The sequence below is a fragment of the Protopterus annectens genome, chromosome 6.part1, assembly GCF_019279795.1.
Source record: "Protopterus annectens isolate FY-2018-M chromosome 6.part1, PAN1.0, whole genome shotgun sequence".
NCBI lineage: Eukaryota > Metazoa > Chordata > Ceratodontiformes > Protopteridae > Protopterus > Protopterus annectens.
Window position 1 is genome coordinate 426,263,414 of NC_056738.1, and position 14,550 is coordinate 426,277,963.

The 14,550-nt window shown below is 36.4% G+C and overlaps 1 protein-coding gene across 1 annotated transcript in view; it reads right to left on the reverse strand.

Annotated features, from left to right (window-relative positions):
* LOC122805309 (protein FAM47E-like) overlaps window positions 1-14,550 on the reverse strand; it is a 1,023,003-nt gene that overhangs the window by 541,981 nt on the left and 466,472 nt on the right. Inside the window, exon 4 of the mRNA XM_044075397.1 lies at window positions 4,662-4,865. Within this exon, the coding sequence (XP_043931332.1) occupies window positions 4,662-4,865 (204 nt within the window). The remainder of the gene's footprint in view (window positions 1-4,661; window positions 4,866-14,550) is intronic.

Genomic DNA, 14,550 nt, shown 5'->3' on the forward strand with positions numbered 1-14,550 from the left:
GTGGCTGAGGCAAATCTGTTTGCTTAAGTTTTTCTTTTTGTGGTTGGAAGAAAGGCGTGGGTCTTGTAGATTGTTCCATGGTCAAGCAGCAGCTGAAAATAGTGCCTCTTTAAAACAAGCAACATAAGCCAGTAAAAAATCAAAGTCTTTAGAAGTCATTTTTTTCACACAAACACCCAAAAAAGTACTTTAAAACACTTTGCCAGGCCCACAAACTGAAGTAAACAATCTGTCCACAGAAAAACTAGTTTTTAACTACTTTAAACAACTTTTAAACAGGATAAAGTGTGCATCCATTTAAAAGTACACAAGTCATATGACAGCTCATTAAAACACAAACTCCTAGCTTAAAAATAACTTTCCAAACAGAAAAATACAGTAAAATAATATTTTTTTAATGTGGAAGGGTTTTCCCCAAAGGGAACTCATCTGCCAACAAAGGAACAGCACAAGCCAATTGTTAGCATTTGAAAACCCTCAGCGGAACACAGTTTTTAATGGCAGCAAAGCTCTGAAGGGCCTGGTACACAAAGATCTGGCACCTGTCTTTTTTAGTCAGTTCAGCTCATGACTAAATGTTGAGATGAGTGGAAAGTGCCCAGAAGCTTTGGAAGCTAGCCATCTGTTACATAATCCATATGGGTAACGCTACTGCAACAGTGATCAATATGATTATCATATGAAATTTACTGGAGAAAATTATCACATAACCAAGGCATTCAGAGCAACAAACTAGAGAGGGCAAGATAACAGCTGGGTATAACAACCCTGTGTTTCTTATGCTTAGTCAAACACTCTGCTTATGCTATGATGACGCGATCATAACAAGGCCAAAATATGCATAGCCATAGCTAGTGTGGTTTGGTTTTATTGTCCTGAAATTGTCCATTAAAACGACTTCAAATGTAAAAGTCATGGGCAATCAGAATCGCCATATAGCTAAAACACCTGATGTTCATAAGGGTCATTTGCATATATCACACATACAATGTACAAAAACACACACAAAAACTCACTCACCTGCAATTTCAGGCACCATAGCACTACACGCAATGTACCGGAAATGCAAAAGAGTGGATTCGAGATATTTGAATTCGCTCTTATACACTTTCGGCATTCTGAATTTTCAGCTTCATGGTCTCAGAATGCTGAAATTTGGTATTTCAGCATTTCAAAATTATGAAGTGAAACCCTCCAAACACATACACCAACTGGAAAGGACACTGAAATACCTCACAAAGACAATCCATGGCCTCCAACACCTGTCCTATGCAGACAGACTCAAATCATTATCACTCTATTCAGTATTGTACAGACTGCTCAGGGGTGATCCGTGTCTCGCAGGCAATCTCGGACCCTGCCCTACTAGAGATGCTCCATATCTGTACATCTAACTCCTCATGCATTACCTGCTCAAAAGGCATCATCAACAAAACCTGCTGAAGAGACAGGTTTGGCTACCAGAGGCTGCCCCATCTCTGGAATACACTTCCCATACATGTCAAACAGAGTACCTCACTGACTCTGTTCAAGCGCAAACTTGATGAGTGGATGGCAAACCATAAATTTGTCCCAGGGGTTCCACCTGTATCCCTTAATGACAGGGGTGACAGGTGCTGACTGAGGTTTCTTTTTTTTTTTTTTTAGATAAACTCTTGGCTAGGCTTGTAAGGGTCCCAGGGACATTAGCCTATTAATCTCCTATGATCCTATGACACAGGGATGCAGCTGAAGAGAATATATTACAGGAAGATATTCTGGAACTTTCTGTAGAATGCCAGCAGGAAATAGACTGTGCCCTCAGTTTAGAAGAAAAAGATCTAAAGGAAGAGTTGCTTGACTTGATAGACATACTAAGAGCAATGTAAGAAATAGATTACAGAAAGTCACTAAGATCAAAAATGTTACTTTAGAAAGATAGATGTGATAAAAGCAATGCACAGTATTAGAACATATTAGGATCTACCATACACTATTGCAAATAATAAACTAAAGATATCAGCACAGGCAGAAAAAACTTAGAAGATATGCATATAAATATAAAGGAAAAGTACAAAATAAGCAATTCATTGATGATTAAAAAAAGTTTTATAGAGATTTGGGAAACAAAGGAAAAGGAATAGAAATAACACCAAAAAATAATAGACATATTTTGGAGAAGTATATATGAAGACCCTGTGGAACATAGCAAAGATGCTGAATGGAAAGTAGGAGTAAAAGAAACAGTAAGAAGTTCAAATATATAGGATGAAGCAACTGCCAGAGAAATTGAAACAAAATTAAGAAAAGCTCCTAAATGGAAAACCTCAGGCCTGGATGCAGTAACAAACTTCAGGCTAAAAGTATTCATATCTTTACCCAAAGATTTAGCCCTGATTAAGCACTACTTATATGTGCAGCCTGAAAAAACACCAACCCAGTTAACAGAAAAAATTATGCTCCTCCTTAAGAGTGAATCTGTAGCTTTCCTAAAAGCTATAGACTAACTTGCCTTCCAACGATGTATAAGCTATATACAGGAACTGATGTGACTGTTTATATTCATTTGGAAGTAAACTCAATCATGGCAACAGAACAAAAGGGCAACAAAAGAAAGCCATACGGAACAAAAGATTGCTTGTGGTTAGAAAGTCATAATGGAGAATTGTAAAAAGAAGAAGACTCTACGTATAATAAGGATAGATTACAAAAAAAGCATTTGACAGCATCCCACATTCAAGGATACAGAAGTGCTTACAGATATATACGATACACCATACATTAATCAATTACATTACAGCGACCATGAAACAATGGCAAACCACTATGTAGCTATGCCACGATAAAGGACAAACTATTATTCCAGGAAAAAAAATTCAAAGGGGATAGGCCATGGTGATTCTTTGTCACTGCTGCTCTTTTATCTTGCCCCAGACAACAACAAAGTATAAAGATTACTCATCTTCTTTTTAAGGGATGATTTAAAACTGTATAGTTCATCAGATGGGGCACTGAAAGCACAACTGGAAGTGGTCAAAACTTTCTCAGAGGATATCAGAATGTCATTTAGGCTTGATAAATGTGCAAAAGCAACATTTAAAACAGGAAAGCTGCAGCATCAAGGAAAATATCAGTCTAGGACAGAGTGTGATATAAAGGAACTTGAACAGGAGGGAATGTATAAATATTATGGAATCGATGAAGGATCAACAATAAAACATGAACAAATGCAAACAAAAGTCATTAAAGAATACTTTAGAAGACTAAAATTAATATTGAAAGCATCCCTGACATCTAGGAATAAAGTCCAAGCTATAAACCAATTTGCTCCTCCTGTTATCACTTACAGTTTTGGGGTGATTGGCCCCAAATGGTACTAGATCAGTTGGACAGGAAAACAAAAAAAATACTTCATGCTTATCAAATGATATATAAAAAAAATCAGTGTATACCGAAATTATATATTCCTCTTTCTGAAGGAGGTATGGGCCTCCTCGAAACTGATTACACATCTAGATCCGTCATTGCAAAACTGCATACATATTTACTGACCTCATTAAATCAAACATAGTGAAAGGTTTGGAATATGAAGAGAACAAAGCTAAGATAACTTACCTGCTTAGTTTAGCAGAAGCATATTGGTGTCAAGCAGGAATGGAAACCAAACCAGAAGTTTAAAAAAAAAATAATAATCAGGCAGCAACTGAATGTGCCAAAAAAAGAGAGAGAGAATATAAGAAGGATCAGATGAGAAATCAAAAAATGTGGAAAAGGCATACATTTATTTGCAAGTACAAAAAACTCCTGGAACAACCTCATGTCAATCAGGATCTGATGCAGGAATGGTCAAGAAGAGGTGAGTTTAAACCAAAAGATGACAGGTTAATATTAGTTATTGGTGTCTTAGGACAATGGACTACATACATGTTGGTTTACAAAGTCCACTGAACATGTGGATGAAGCAGACAAATACAGGTCCTGTAAAACAGAACTGGAAACAGTCACACATCTTGTTGCTGGGTGTGATACACTAATGGTAGAGGGTCTGTATACTGAAAGACATAATAATGTGGCAAGACTGTTGCATTGGGAATTGTGCAAACATTACAATACTGAAGTAACTGAGAAGCACTGGAAACATGAGTCACAAAGCATTATAGAGAATTATGAAGTTATTGAATGAATTTAGATATGCTACTGATACATGTAACTCCACATAAATTGTAGGAGTCATTTCTGGGCACATTGCGGGTGTTGCAAGGAGCACTTTTGGTTAACATCAAAGACTGAAACAATGCTAATTTCATAAACATTAATCATACTTTGATTTAGGAATGGGGTCCATTCCTATCATGGTATTAGAAACCCAAATGACTTGGAGAAATTAAAGAGTAATGTTATATTTAACTGTGTGGCTCATTCTTCAAGTATTGCATGTAGGTATGATTTATAACATCATACTTGTGCCACTGCCATGGCTATTCATCAACTATTCTGTGCCAACTCAACCAAGGGATCTACATAAAAAATGTATAGAGCCTCTCAAGATTTACTAAAATGATAAAAATCTGTTTCCAAATATACAATAATAAATAAGTATTATGCTGATCTAATCTTCAGGTAAGACTGGAATTTGTGTTACAACAACAACACTGCATGCTTTTTAATACAATAATATTTACTTGTACATTGTATCTTTGTTCCTTCAAGTGTGGCAATTTGGCAACAGTAAATGGTGGGGTTGCACTAGCAGACATTCTCAATTCCATTGGGATGTTGTCGAGTTCTACAACTTGGATGGGTACTCTGAAAGTGGGCTTTGTTTGATAGCCACTAGCAAAAAGACTCATGATTGTAGATTCTTCTATATTGTGCTGTTCACCGCCCTTTAATAAAAAAAAAAATAAAATTTAGTGCACATAAAGCACAGTTGTCTTCATTTCTCTTATGTTCTAAACCTCCTCATATACAGAATGTAACATAAATATAATCAAAATACTAAATCATCTTAAGAACTTGGGAAGAATTTATGGCAAGAGTACTTCAGATGGTCAAGGATCTTACACATGGAATTAATCTAGTCTAGTCTCACCACAAGACAGCATTGTCAAATGGACTGATTACACCTAGAATGATATGATATTTGCTGCTTCATCAGATACAGTTTTATCAAGACCAAATAATGTGAGCTGTATTCAGAGACCAGGCTATAAATACCAAATTCTACTTGTGTCTCTCCTCACAGGTATTATCCTTACTAAATGGAAAGTGAAGCAATAATTCAAATGACCCTAAAACTAACAACCACACCCACCTTGAACACTTTCACCCTATTAGCAAAGATCTATGTGCATCGGCTGAATAGATAAAAGATTAAGTCCATACAAGGCAGACACATTCTTTCAACTAAACAGTTTTGCATTCATCTTTGTTTTGTTTGTTTCTTCTACTGATCTCTTTCAAGTTACTAGCACTGCCTATTCTGTGATAAAAGCCTAACTGTAAAAAAGCTGTCAGTTCAGTTGAACACAATTTCGTTATAAATAAAACAAATGCCTTCCCTCCACTCATAGATAAACTATTTATCCTGACAATCAAACTATCTCTGACAGAACTTTTCAAGTTAAAATCAACAGTCCTCTGTCCTCTATGTCAAACTTCATATCTGAAGTCCTCAAGGATCTATACTTAATAATATCCTTTACTCTCTGTTAATGGTGTCCCTTAACACATTTACCATATGAATATGCTAAATTCACCCAAATGGTCTACATATTCTGAGATCCACCAATAACAGTCTTTCAACAAAATTCCTTACAGAAAGAGTTAAGCACTGGTTCTGCCAATGTCATTATATACTAAACTCATCTAAAACTAAACCATTGTTATTTACAGCAGCTCACTGACTCTATAACTGCCCAACATTAGCCATCACAATACTCAAAATCAATACACTGAGCATGTATGTCAACACCTACAAAAACTGAGGGATAAAATTTTAAACATCTTTATTAAACCACAATTAAACCACAACTGAAACAGCATAGGTACAGACAATTTAAAATAATGTAAAATAAACCACAGTGATGTTTCTCATTGGTTTCATGCAATATACATATCTTTTATTTATTTATTATTTATTTATTCATTTGCAGTTTGTTTGCCAGGATAGTCCATTGGGCTACAAAGAGCCCATTTTCAATGGAGTCCTTGGGGGAAAAGCTCCAGAAAAACACAAATACAGAGTACACATTGCACACATACACTAGAGATTATCTCATAGGAATACAAAGTAAATATGATAAGAAAAGGTTAACAATGATAGAATACATCAGTATAGTTCATTAAACAGCAATAAAAACACATTTTTACAAACATAGCAGCATAGGGTAACTGTTAACTATTTGGGGAAATAGTTCAATAGAGCTGTGGAATTATAGGAGGCAGTGATTGTGTATTTAGTTCTAGGAGAATAGGAAGTGGTATTAGAATGATTAGGTAGGATGGGAGCAGGAGCACTTCCATTGTGAAGTTAGGTGTGATTGCAGCAATGTTTTAAATGAGGAGATACTGCTAGTGTTTTCTTTTTGACAATTATGATTCACACCAATATTACATAAATTGTTCAGTTCCTGACATCCCTTAAACATCACTCCTCCTAATGAACATTACTTTGCATGTATTATTCTCAAAATTTAATTTATTTCTATGCAATTTTCTCCTCTTTTCGAAAGATCCCACTCCCAGTTCTTTTATCTCATTTACAGTATTCAGTAATTCAGTTACAGCTGGTTTAGATTTTGACTTCCATTTTGTAGTAACTGATTTGAGGCAGCCAGAAGCATCAAAATTAGTAAGGCCTTATTATGTCGTAGCAACAGAGACCCTGTGTTCCAGTAAAAAAAAGTCTTAGTTATAACCATTTACTTCCTAAACATTTATGACAAAGTACTCTGTAGAGAATTTTTAAAATATGTCAGCTTGTTATACTTCCAAAAACACATGTTCCCAATTAACTATTTCTTACCCCATCACACTTCCAGCATTTGCTGCCTGCCTGAAGAAAAATTCTCTGAAGATCACTTGGGAGATAAAATATATATGCAACCACTTCTAGGTAAAAATCCTAAACCTCTAAGACTTTGTTATATAATTGGAAGCCATACAGATATCTTTCCCATTGTTCATCTGTAAATTGCTTTCTAGTCTGCCTTCCTAATGTTTTCTAACCTTCTCTGATTGGTTTTTACACTCATCAGTCAATATTTTATATGCCTTACTAATTACTTTTTCCAGCAGCATCAGTCCTAACTCTTCCAGAAACTCTACCAAAGATGGTCGTTCACTTAGCATTTCCCTATAACTTTTTCATTGTCTGTACCCTGATACTAATCCATCATAGGGAAGACCATCTCTAACCTGCTGTCTAAATTTCTTCTTAGCCTCATCGCACTTTATTACTTTCCCTCTAGTTATTTGCTGCTAATGTCCTAGTTCTTTTGCTAATGTTCTTCAGTAAATTGCAGACCCCTCTTTCTTATCTATATACTACTTATGGTCAACTGTATTGGGCAAAATCTCCTCTGTCCATTCCCCATGTTGATTCAACTCTTAGAAATTTTTTTTTTGTTTGTGAATATAATATTATGTATGACTATTGTTTCATTCCTAAAGTACCCGCATCCAAATCCTATTGGCAGAAAAAAGACAGAAAATCCACCTAAGGATGGCCAATCAACGAAATCCACAAATGTTCCGATTAAAATATAGTCCTTTAATACGAATAAAACTTCGGCTTGAAATAAAATGAAAAAATAAAAAGCTCAAAACTGTCCCTTGAAGATATCCAATAAGCGCTTTTGACTGTTGTCTTCCTCAGATCGTATGAGATACTAGGGACTTCCATTTCCTTTTATATATGAGATTCTGTACTATTTGACCAATCACCATTGATGAATGCTTTGCAACATCCAATCCTATCTTGTTATCTCAAGATTAATTTGCATATAATCAACTCTATACTTCGGTTTCCCGCCTTTATTATATATGTAAATTAGATGTTCCAGTCCTTCATTTTGATTGGATGTATATTGTATTATTGATGATAATGTGAGCAAAGTGAGTATTACTCTTCCATTTTCCTTTAATTCTCAAGACCAATAACAGGTGGCGCAGTTCTAAATTGTGTGATATCCATAAATAAATAGAAGCATTCATAAACACTCCAAATTTTAAATCTTCGATGGAATTTATGAATATAACTTTCTATTCATTACAATGATATGCATGTATGATGGATCTTTTCCTGCATATTCATAATATCATCAACATATATTAAACCATTGGTTGCATGATCTTATTTTTCATTTAATCATTAATATAAAAGTTAATTCCATTTTTCCAATAAAAAAATATGAGGAAAATGATGTTGCTCAATAAGCAAGCAGTATGATATCTTTTGACAGTGACCAGAATACATTTATCCAGGTAAAAGTCACTTGTTGTTGCTATCATCAGACAAAATTCAAATTACAAGTTTGTCATATAGATGGCGCAGTAATTTTGTTGTTATATACTTCTTCTGTTCTTAAATATGAAGGTAGCTTTTTATCATTTTATTATCTTCATTCCTTAATATAAGGATATATTCCTTTTATTAATAAAGATATGAAGAAGATGATGTTGGCCAATAGGCGGGCAATAAAATGTCCTTTGACAAAAGCTGAAAAATAACTTTGGTCTCAGTCAGATAATGCTCACATAGTATTATCATTGTCAGTTGGTTTTAGAGTTGTAAATTTGTCAATGAAATATAGATGGCACAGTAGACTAATTACACTTTACATCTTCTGTTCTTTAAGACAGGTTTAAGGGGGGCTATGCTATTTAAACCAGGGGGATGATCTGCCCTCATTAATAATCCATTTTGTTTCTTTCAGCTCTGTCAAAGTCTCAATGTCCCCTTTCCATGGACCAGAAAAAGCTCTATCAATGACTTTAAATAGAAACTTGTGATTTTTATTCATAACAATATATTGTGCCAACACATTATGTATTTCCTTGTTCTAAATATCCAGTTGCTGTCTCTGTACCCTTCCTTTGAAGCATTGGCTGTTTTTCCTATATAGAATGATGTACAAACCTCACAGATAGCTAAATATACAACATCCAAGGTTTTACATGTTGCTTTGATGTTGAAAATGTAGTCTTTCCCTGTAACCGGATGTGTAAAGTGATTGTTATCATCTATCACACAACAGATGTTACAATTCCCACATTTTGTTGTTCCTTTCCATCCTATTATTGTATTTGGAGTCTGGATGTTAGTACATAATAACCTTTTCATATTTTTCTTGTTTTTAAAACAAAATCTAGGTCTCTCTCAACTATAGCTTTTAGATGTGGATCTTGTGTAAGCACTGGCCAAAATTGATTAATTATCTTAGTAATCTGAGCATTATCTGAACTATATGTTAGAGATAATCTCACAAAGGTGTCATTTGATTCAACATGATTTTGTCTTATATTTCCATTGGATTGTAGATCTTTCTCCTTATAGCCACAGGCCTTCAAGTTGTTACGCAAGAGATTTATTTCTTTAATTCTATTTTCTTCTCGATTGCAACGTTTGTAAATCCTATTTGTTTCATTCTTCATGATGTTCTTGGTTACATGTCTCGGATGCATGCTACTTCTATGTAGGTAATGATTTCTCCAAGTATTCTTTCTATATAAATCAAAATTCAGGAGACCTTGATCACTCAAACTTATACTGACATCTAGAAAATTGATGTTAGATCTAGAATATTCAGAAGTGAATGTAAGATATGAAGTAGTTTGATCCAAGTATGTATGAAATCTCGTGAATTGTTCTCCATCTCCTTTCCATAGGATAAATAAATCATCTACAAATCGACCGTAGAATAAGATATGTTTTTTCCACGGATTGTTCCCAACCTACTAGAACTAAATTAGAATAAAATTAGTTTTTTTTTTAAACAACATCAGTTCAGAGGACGACGACTACCAAGTCAAGACCGAAAAAGGAAGAAACCATTCACGGAGAGGAATCATTGGTAGTTAACCTTTCTAAACATGATATTACACCATCGGAACTCTCAGTTTTACAAAAAGGTTGAACATTTATTCCTTCATTTAGATCATCTTTAGATGAATTTGTCCTGGATATGAAATATTTCGGACGAAATGTTACCCTAAAGCACATTTTTGAAAATCAAACAACAGATAGGACTACATTGAGGAAACCAAGCACCTTTGTCCCAGTTGGACATCCAGCAGTAGATCTGTTCGTAAGACTTTGTACTAATGAAGTTGAGAACTTGAGATCAGATCCAGGTACCAGACATTATAGTAATGTCACTTCTGAGGAAAAAACAGCTATCTCAAATTTACAACATAGCCATTTGATCTCACTTAGACCAGCTGATAAAGGAGGCGCAATAGTGATACTGGATATATCACGGTATGCGAACAAAATGCTGACGATGTTAAAGGATTCCAAAACTAACATTGAAGTCTCTCATTTTGAAATAACTAAAGCAATTAACAGGATTAATTCATATTTACAAGATATGGTATTACATAGACAAATAGAAATGGACTTATATGAGTTTTTAGTCATTTCTAAACCAACTATTCCAATCATTAATGGTCTGCCAAAAATACATAACAATTTAACAGACCCTCCCTTACATCCAATTATCTCAGGATGGGGATGGGCCACTGAAAACTTATCCCTATACATAGAGAAGGAATTGAAACAGATCTTAAGCTGCTTCACTTCTGAGTTAAGGGATACTGATGATTTTCTGGAAAAATTAAATGGTGCTAAGAATGATGTAGTTGACAAAGAAGACCTATTACTGACAACTCTATATATAAACAGTCTTTTTACTAGTATTCCAAATGACACTGATATTGAGACAGTGAGACAAGTACTTATCAGTAAGATCCAGCCAGTGAAACCAGAACTATTTGTGATATGCTGGAACTAATATTGGAGAACTACTTTACGTATGGCAATAGCTGTCATTTACAAAAATGGGGGGGGGGTGCGATGGGCACCCACTGTGCAAATAGTTATTCTAATTTAGTTCTAGTAGGTTGGGAACAACACTTTGTTCTTAGTAGGAACAATCTGTGGAAAAAACATATCCTATTCTACGGTTGATTTGTAGACGATTTATTTATCCTATGGAAAGGAGATGGAGAACAATTCACAAGATTTCATACATACTTGGATCAAACTACTTTGTATCTTAAATTCACTTCTGAATATTCTAGATCTAACATCAATTTTCTAGATGTCAGTATCAGTTTGAGTGATCAAGGTCTCCTGATTTTTGATTTATATAGAAAGAATACTTGGAGAAATCATTACCTACATCGAAGTAGCATGCATCCGAGACATGTAACCAAGAACATCATGAAGAATGAAACAAATAGGATTTACAAACGTTGTCATTGAGAAGAAAATAGAATTAAAGAAATAAATCTCTTGCGTAACAAATTGAAGGCCCATGGCTATAAGGAGAAAGATCTACAATCCAATGGAAATATAAGACAAAAATCATGTTGAATCAAATGACACCTTTGTGAGATTATCTCTAACATACAGTTCAGATAATGCTCAGATTACTAAGATAATTAATCAGTTTTGGCCAGTGCTTACACAAGATTCACATCTAGATTTTGTTTTAAAAACAAGAAAAATATGAAAAGGTTATTATGTACTAACATCCAGACTCCAAATACAATAATAGGTCGGAAAGGAACAACAAAATGTGGGAATTGTAACATCTGTTGTGTGATAGATGATAGCAATCACTTTACACATCTGGTTACAGGGAAAGACTACATTTTTAACATCAAAGCAACATGTAAAACCTTGGATGTTGTATGTGTAGCTACCTGTGAGGTTTGTACATCATTCTATATAGGAAAAACCAACCAATGCTTCAAAAGAAGGGTACAGAGACATCAACTGGATATTAAGAAAGTACAGTTTTGTACCTACCATAAATGTAGATGTCCGATAGGCATGCATCTGCAGTCCTTACAAATGGGTTGTCCTGTCGTCAGGCAGCCCTTCGGTCGGCCGGATTCCAAAGTCTGGGTCTGGCCTCGGCTGGTGTCGCACTTCACCCGACGTCATAGCTGCAGTTCTTCGGGTATAAAGGCATCAGCCGATGCCATTTTCCTCAGTGTTTCTTGCCCCAGATGCCAGGTGCCCTCTAGGAAGGCTAAATTTGGATAAATGCAAATGGTTCCAAATAGTAGAGAGCAAACAAAAAATAAGCATGTATGTACATCTATACAAACAAATACACCATAATAGATTCCCCCAGCTAGCTACAAGATGGGCAAATACCCTAGGAGTATCACAGAGGGGAAGGAGGGTGGGTAATCCTGACTGCAGATGCATGCCTATCGGACATCTACATTTATGGTAGGTACAAAACTGTACTATGTCCTTCAAGGATGCATCTGCAGTCCTTACAAATGGGTAGAATACCATAGACAAACTGGGGGAGGAGGAGAAATAAGATTATGGTGTAGTTAAGATCCCTTGCAAAACAGCAGTGGCAAAACCTGCTCGGGATCTGGAGTACAAAGGTAAATTATGATGCTTGGCAAATGTATGCACGGAGCTCCAAGTAGCAGCCTCTAAAATATCTTTGGTAGCCACTCCTCGTAAAAAAGCTGTGGTAGTGGCTGTAGCCCTTGTAGAATGAGGCCTGATGTTTTCTGGAGTTTTTTTTTTTCCCATGGTAGGAGTAACAAAATCTAATGCAATTTCCTATCCACTTAGAGATTGTCTGTTTTGAAATTGCTTTTCCTTCCATTCCTGTTGCATATGCTACCAGTAGCTGGTCAGTTTTTCTATTGCTCTTGGTCCTGTCCAGGTAGTAATGTAATTGTCTATGTACATCCAAGGTATGCAACAGTCTTTCTCCCCTGTTCTGTGGGTTGGGGAAGAATGTAGGTAGGTGGATAGCTTGATTTAAAGATACCCGGGAGACCACCTTTGGCATAAAAGTAGGATTAGTTCTCATGGACACTCTATCTTGATGGAAGATCAGGAAGGGCTGTACTGCCATTAATGCCTGTAGCTCAGATACCCTTTTTGCTGAAGTGATTGCAAGCAGGAAAGCAGTTTTCCATGATAAGTACTGTAATTCTGCTGCTGCTGCTGGCTCGAAAGGAGGGACTGTCAACTTTTCTAGCACAAAGTTCAAGTCCCATGCTGGCAATGGTGGCTTCCTGGGTGGCTTTACATTTTTAATCCCTCTCAGAAACTGCCTGAGCAGAGGATGTGAGAAGACTGGAGGATCCAAGTTGTATTCTGCTGAAATAGCTGATGCATGAATCTTAATGGAAGAACAGGACAGGCCGTTGTGGAAGAGCTCTGCCAAGTATTCCAGGATGTTAGCTATGTTTACCAGTGACACATTCTCTCCTTTTGCAGTACTCCAAATGAGATATCTTTTCAATTTTGCTGAATAATTTTTTCTTGTTGATGGTCTGCGAGCCTCCAAGATAATGTCTTTTACCCTTTGAGATAAATCTGGGTTATATGGTCTTATGCAATGTTCCAGGCAGCCAGCTGCAGTGTTTTCAGGTTTGGATGCAGGGTTTTGAAGTTGTTCTGTGTTAACAGCAAGGGAACTAGGGGCAGAGGCCATATTTGTTCCCGAGACATACTCCTCAGTAATGGGTACCAATGTTGCCTTGGCCAGTCTGGAGCTATCAGGATGATCCTTGGATGGTCTTCTTTGATCTTCAATAGCACCTTGTGCATCAAGGGAAGAGGTGGGAATGCATATGCTGTCAGGTTTTTCCAACTGAAAGATAGGGAGTCCACTTTCCAAGCAAGTGGGTGGTACGTCCTTGTGCAGAATTTTTTCAGTTGGTGATTGTGCGGGGATGCAAATAAGTCTATTTCTGGTAGTCCCCATTTCCCTGTAATGGTTTTGAAGATGTCCGGATGCAGCATCCATTCGTGGGCATCCGTGGTAGTTCTGCTTAGGATGTCTGCTAGTATATTTTCTTTTCCTGGCACAAAAATTGCTTGTAGCTGAATGTTGAAGCTCAGTGCCACATTCCAGAGGTCCATTGCCATCCGGCATAGAGGGTATGAATGTGTGCCTCCCTGTTTGTTGATGTACCACATAACTGTGGTGTTGTCCGTCCTTATCAGCAGTTGACCCTGTCGAAGAAATGGTCTGAATGCCTGAATTGCCAGTTTTACTGCCAGCATTTCCTTTTGATTTATTAGTAGGTGCAGCTGGTCTTGAGTCCATAAGCCTTGTATGCACTTGTCCAGCATGTGTGCCCCCCAACCGAGGTCTGAGGCGTCTGTTGTGATGGTCTGGCTTGGTTGAGTGCTGCGGAAGGGCAGTCCCTTGTTTGATTGACAGGCCTGAGCCCACCATTGGAATTCTTGTTTCAGGCATGGAATTATTGGAATTTGGGTTTCTAGGCTGTGCTTGTGCTGAGACCATAAATTCCTTAGATACCACTGTAACTTTCTCATATGTAGTCTGGCAT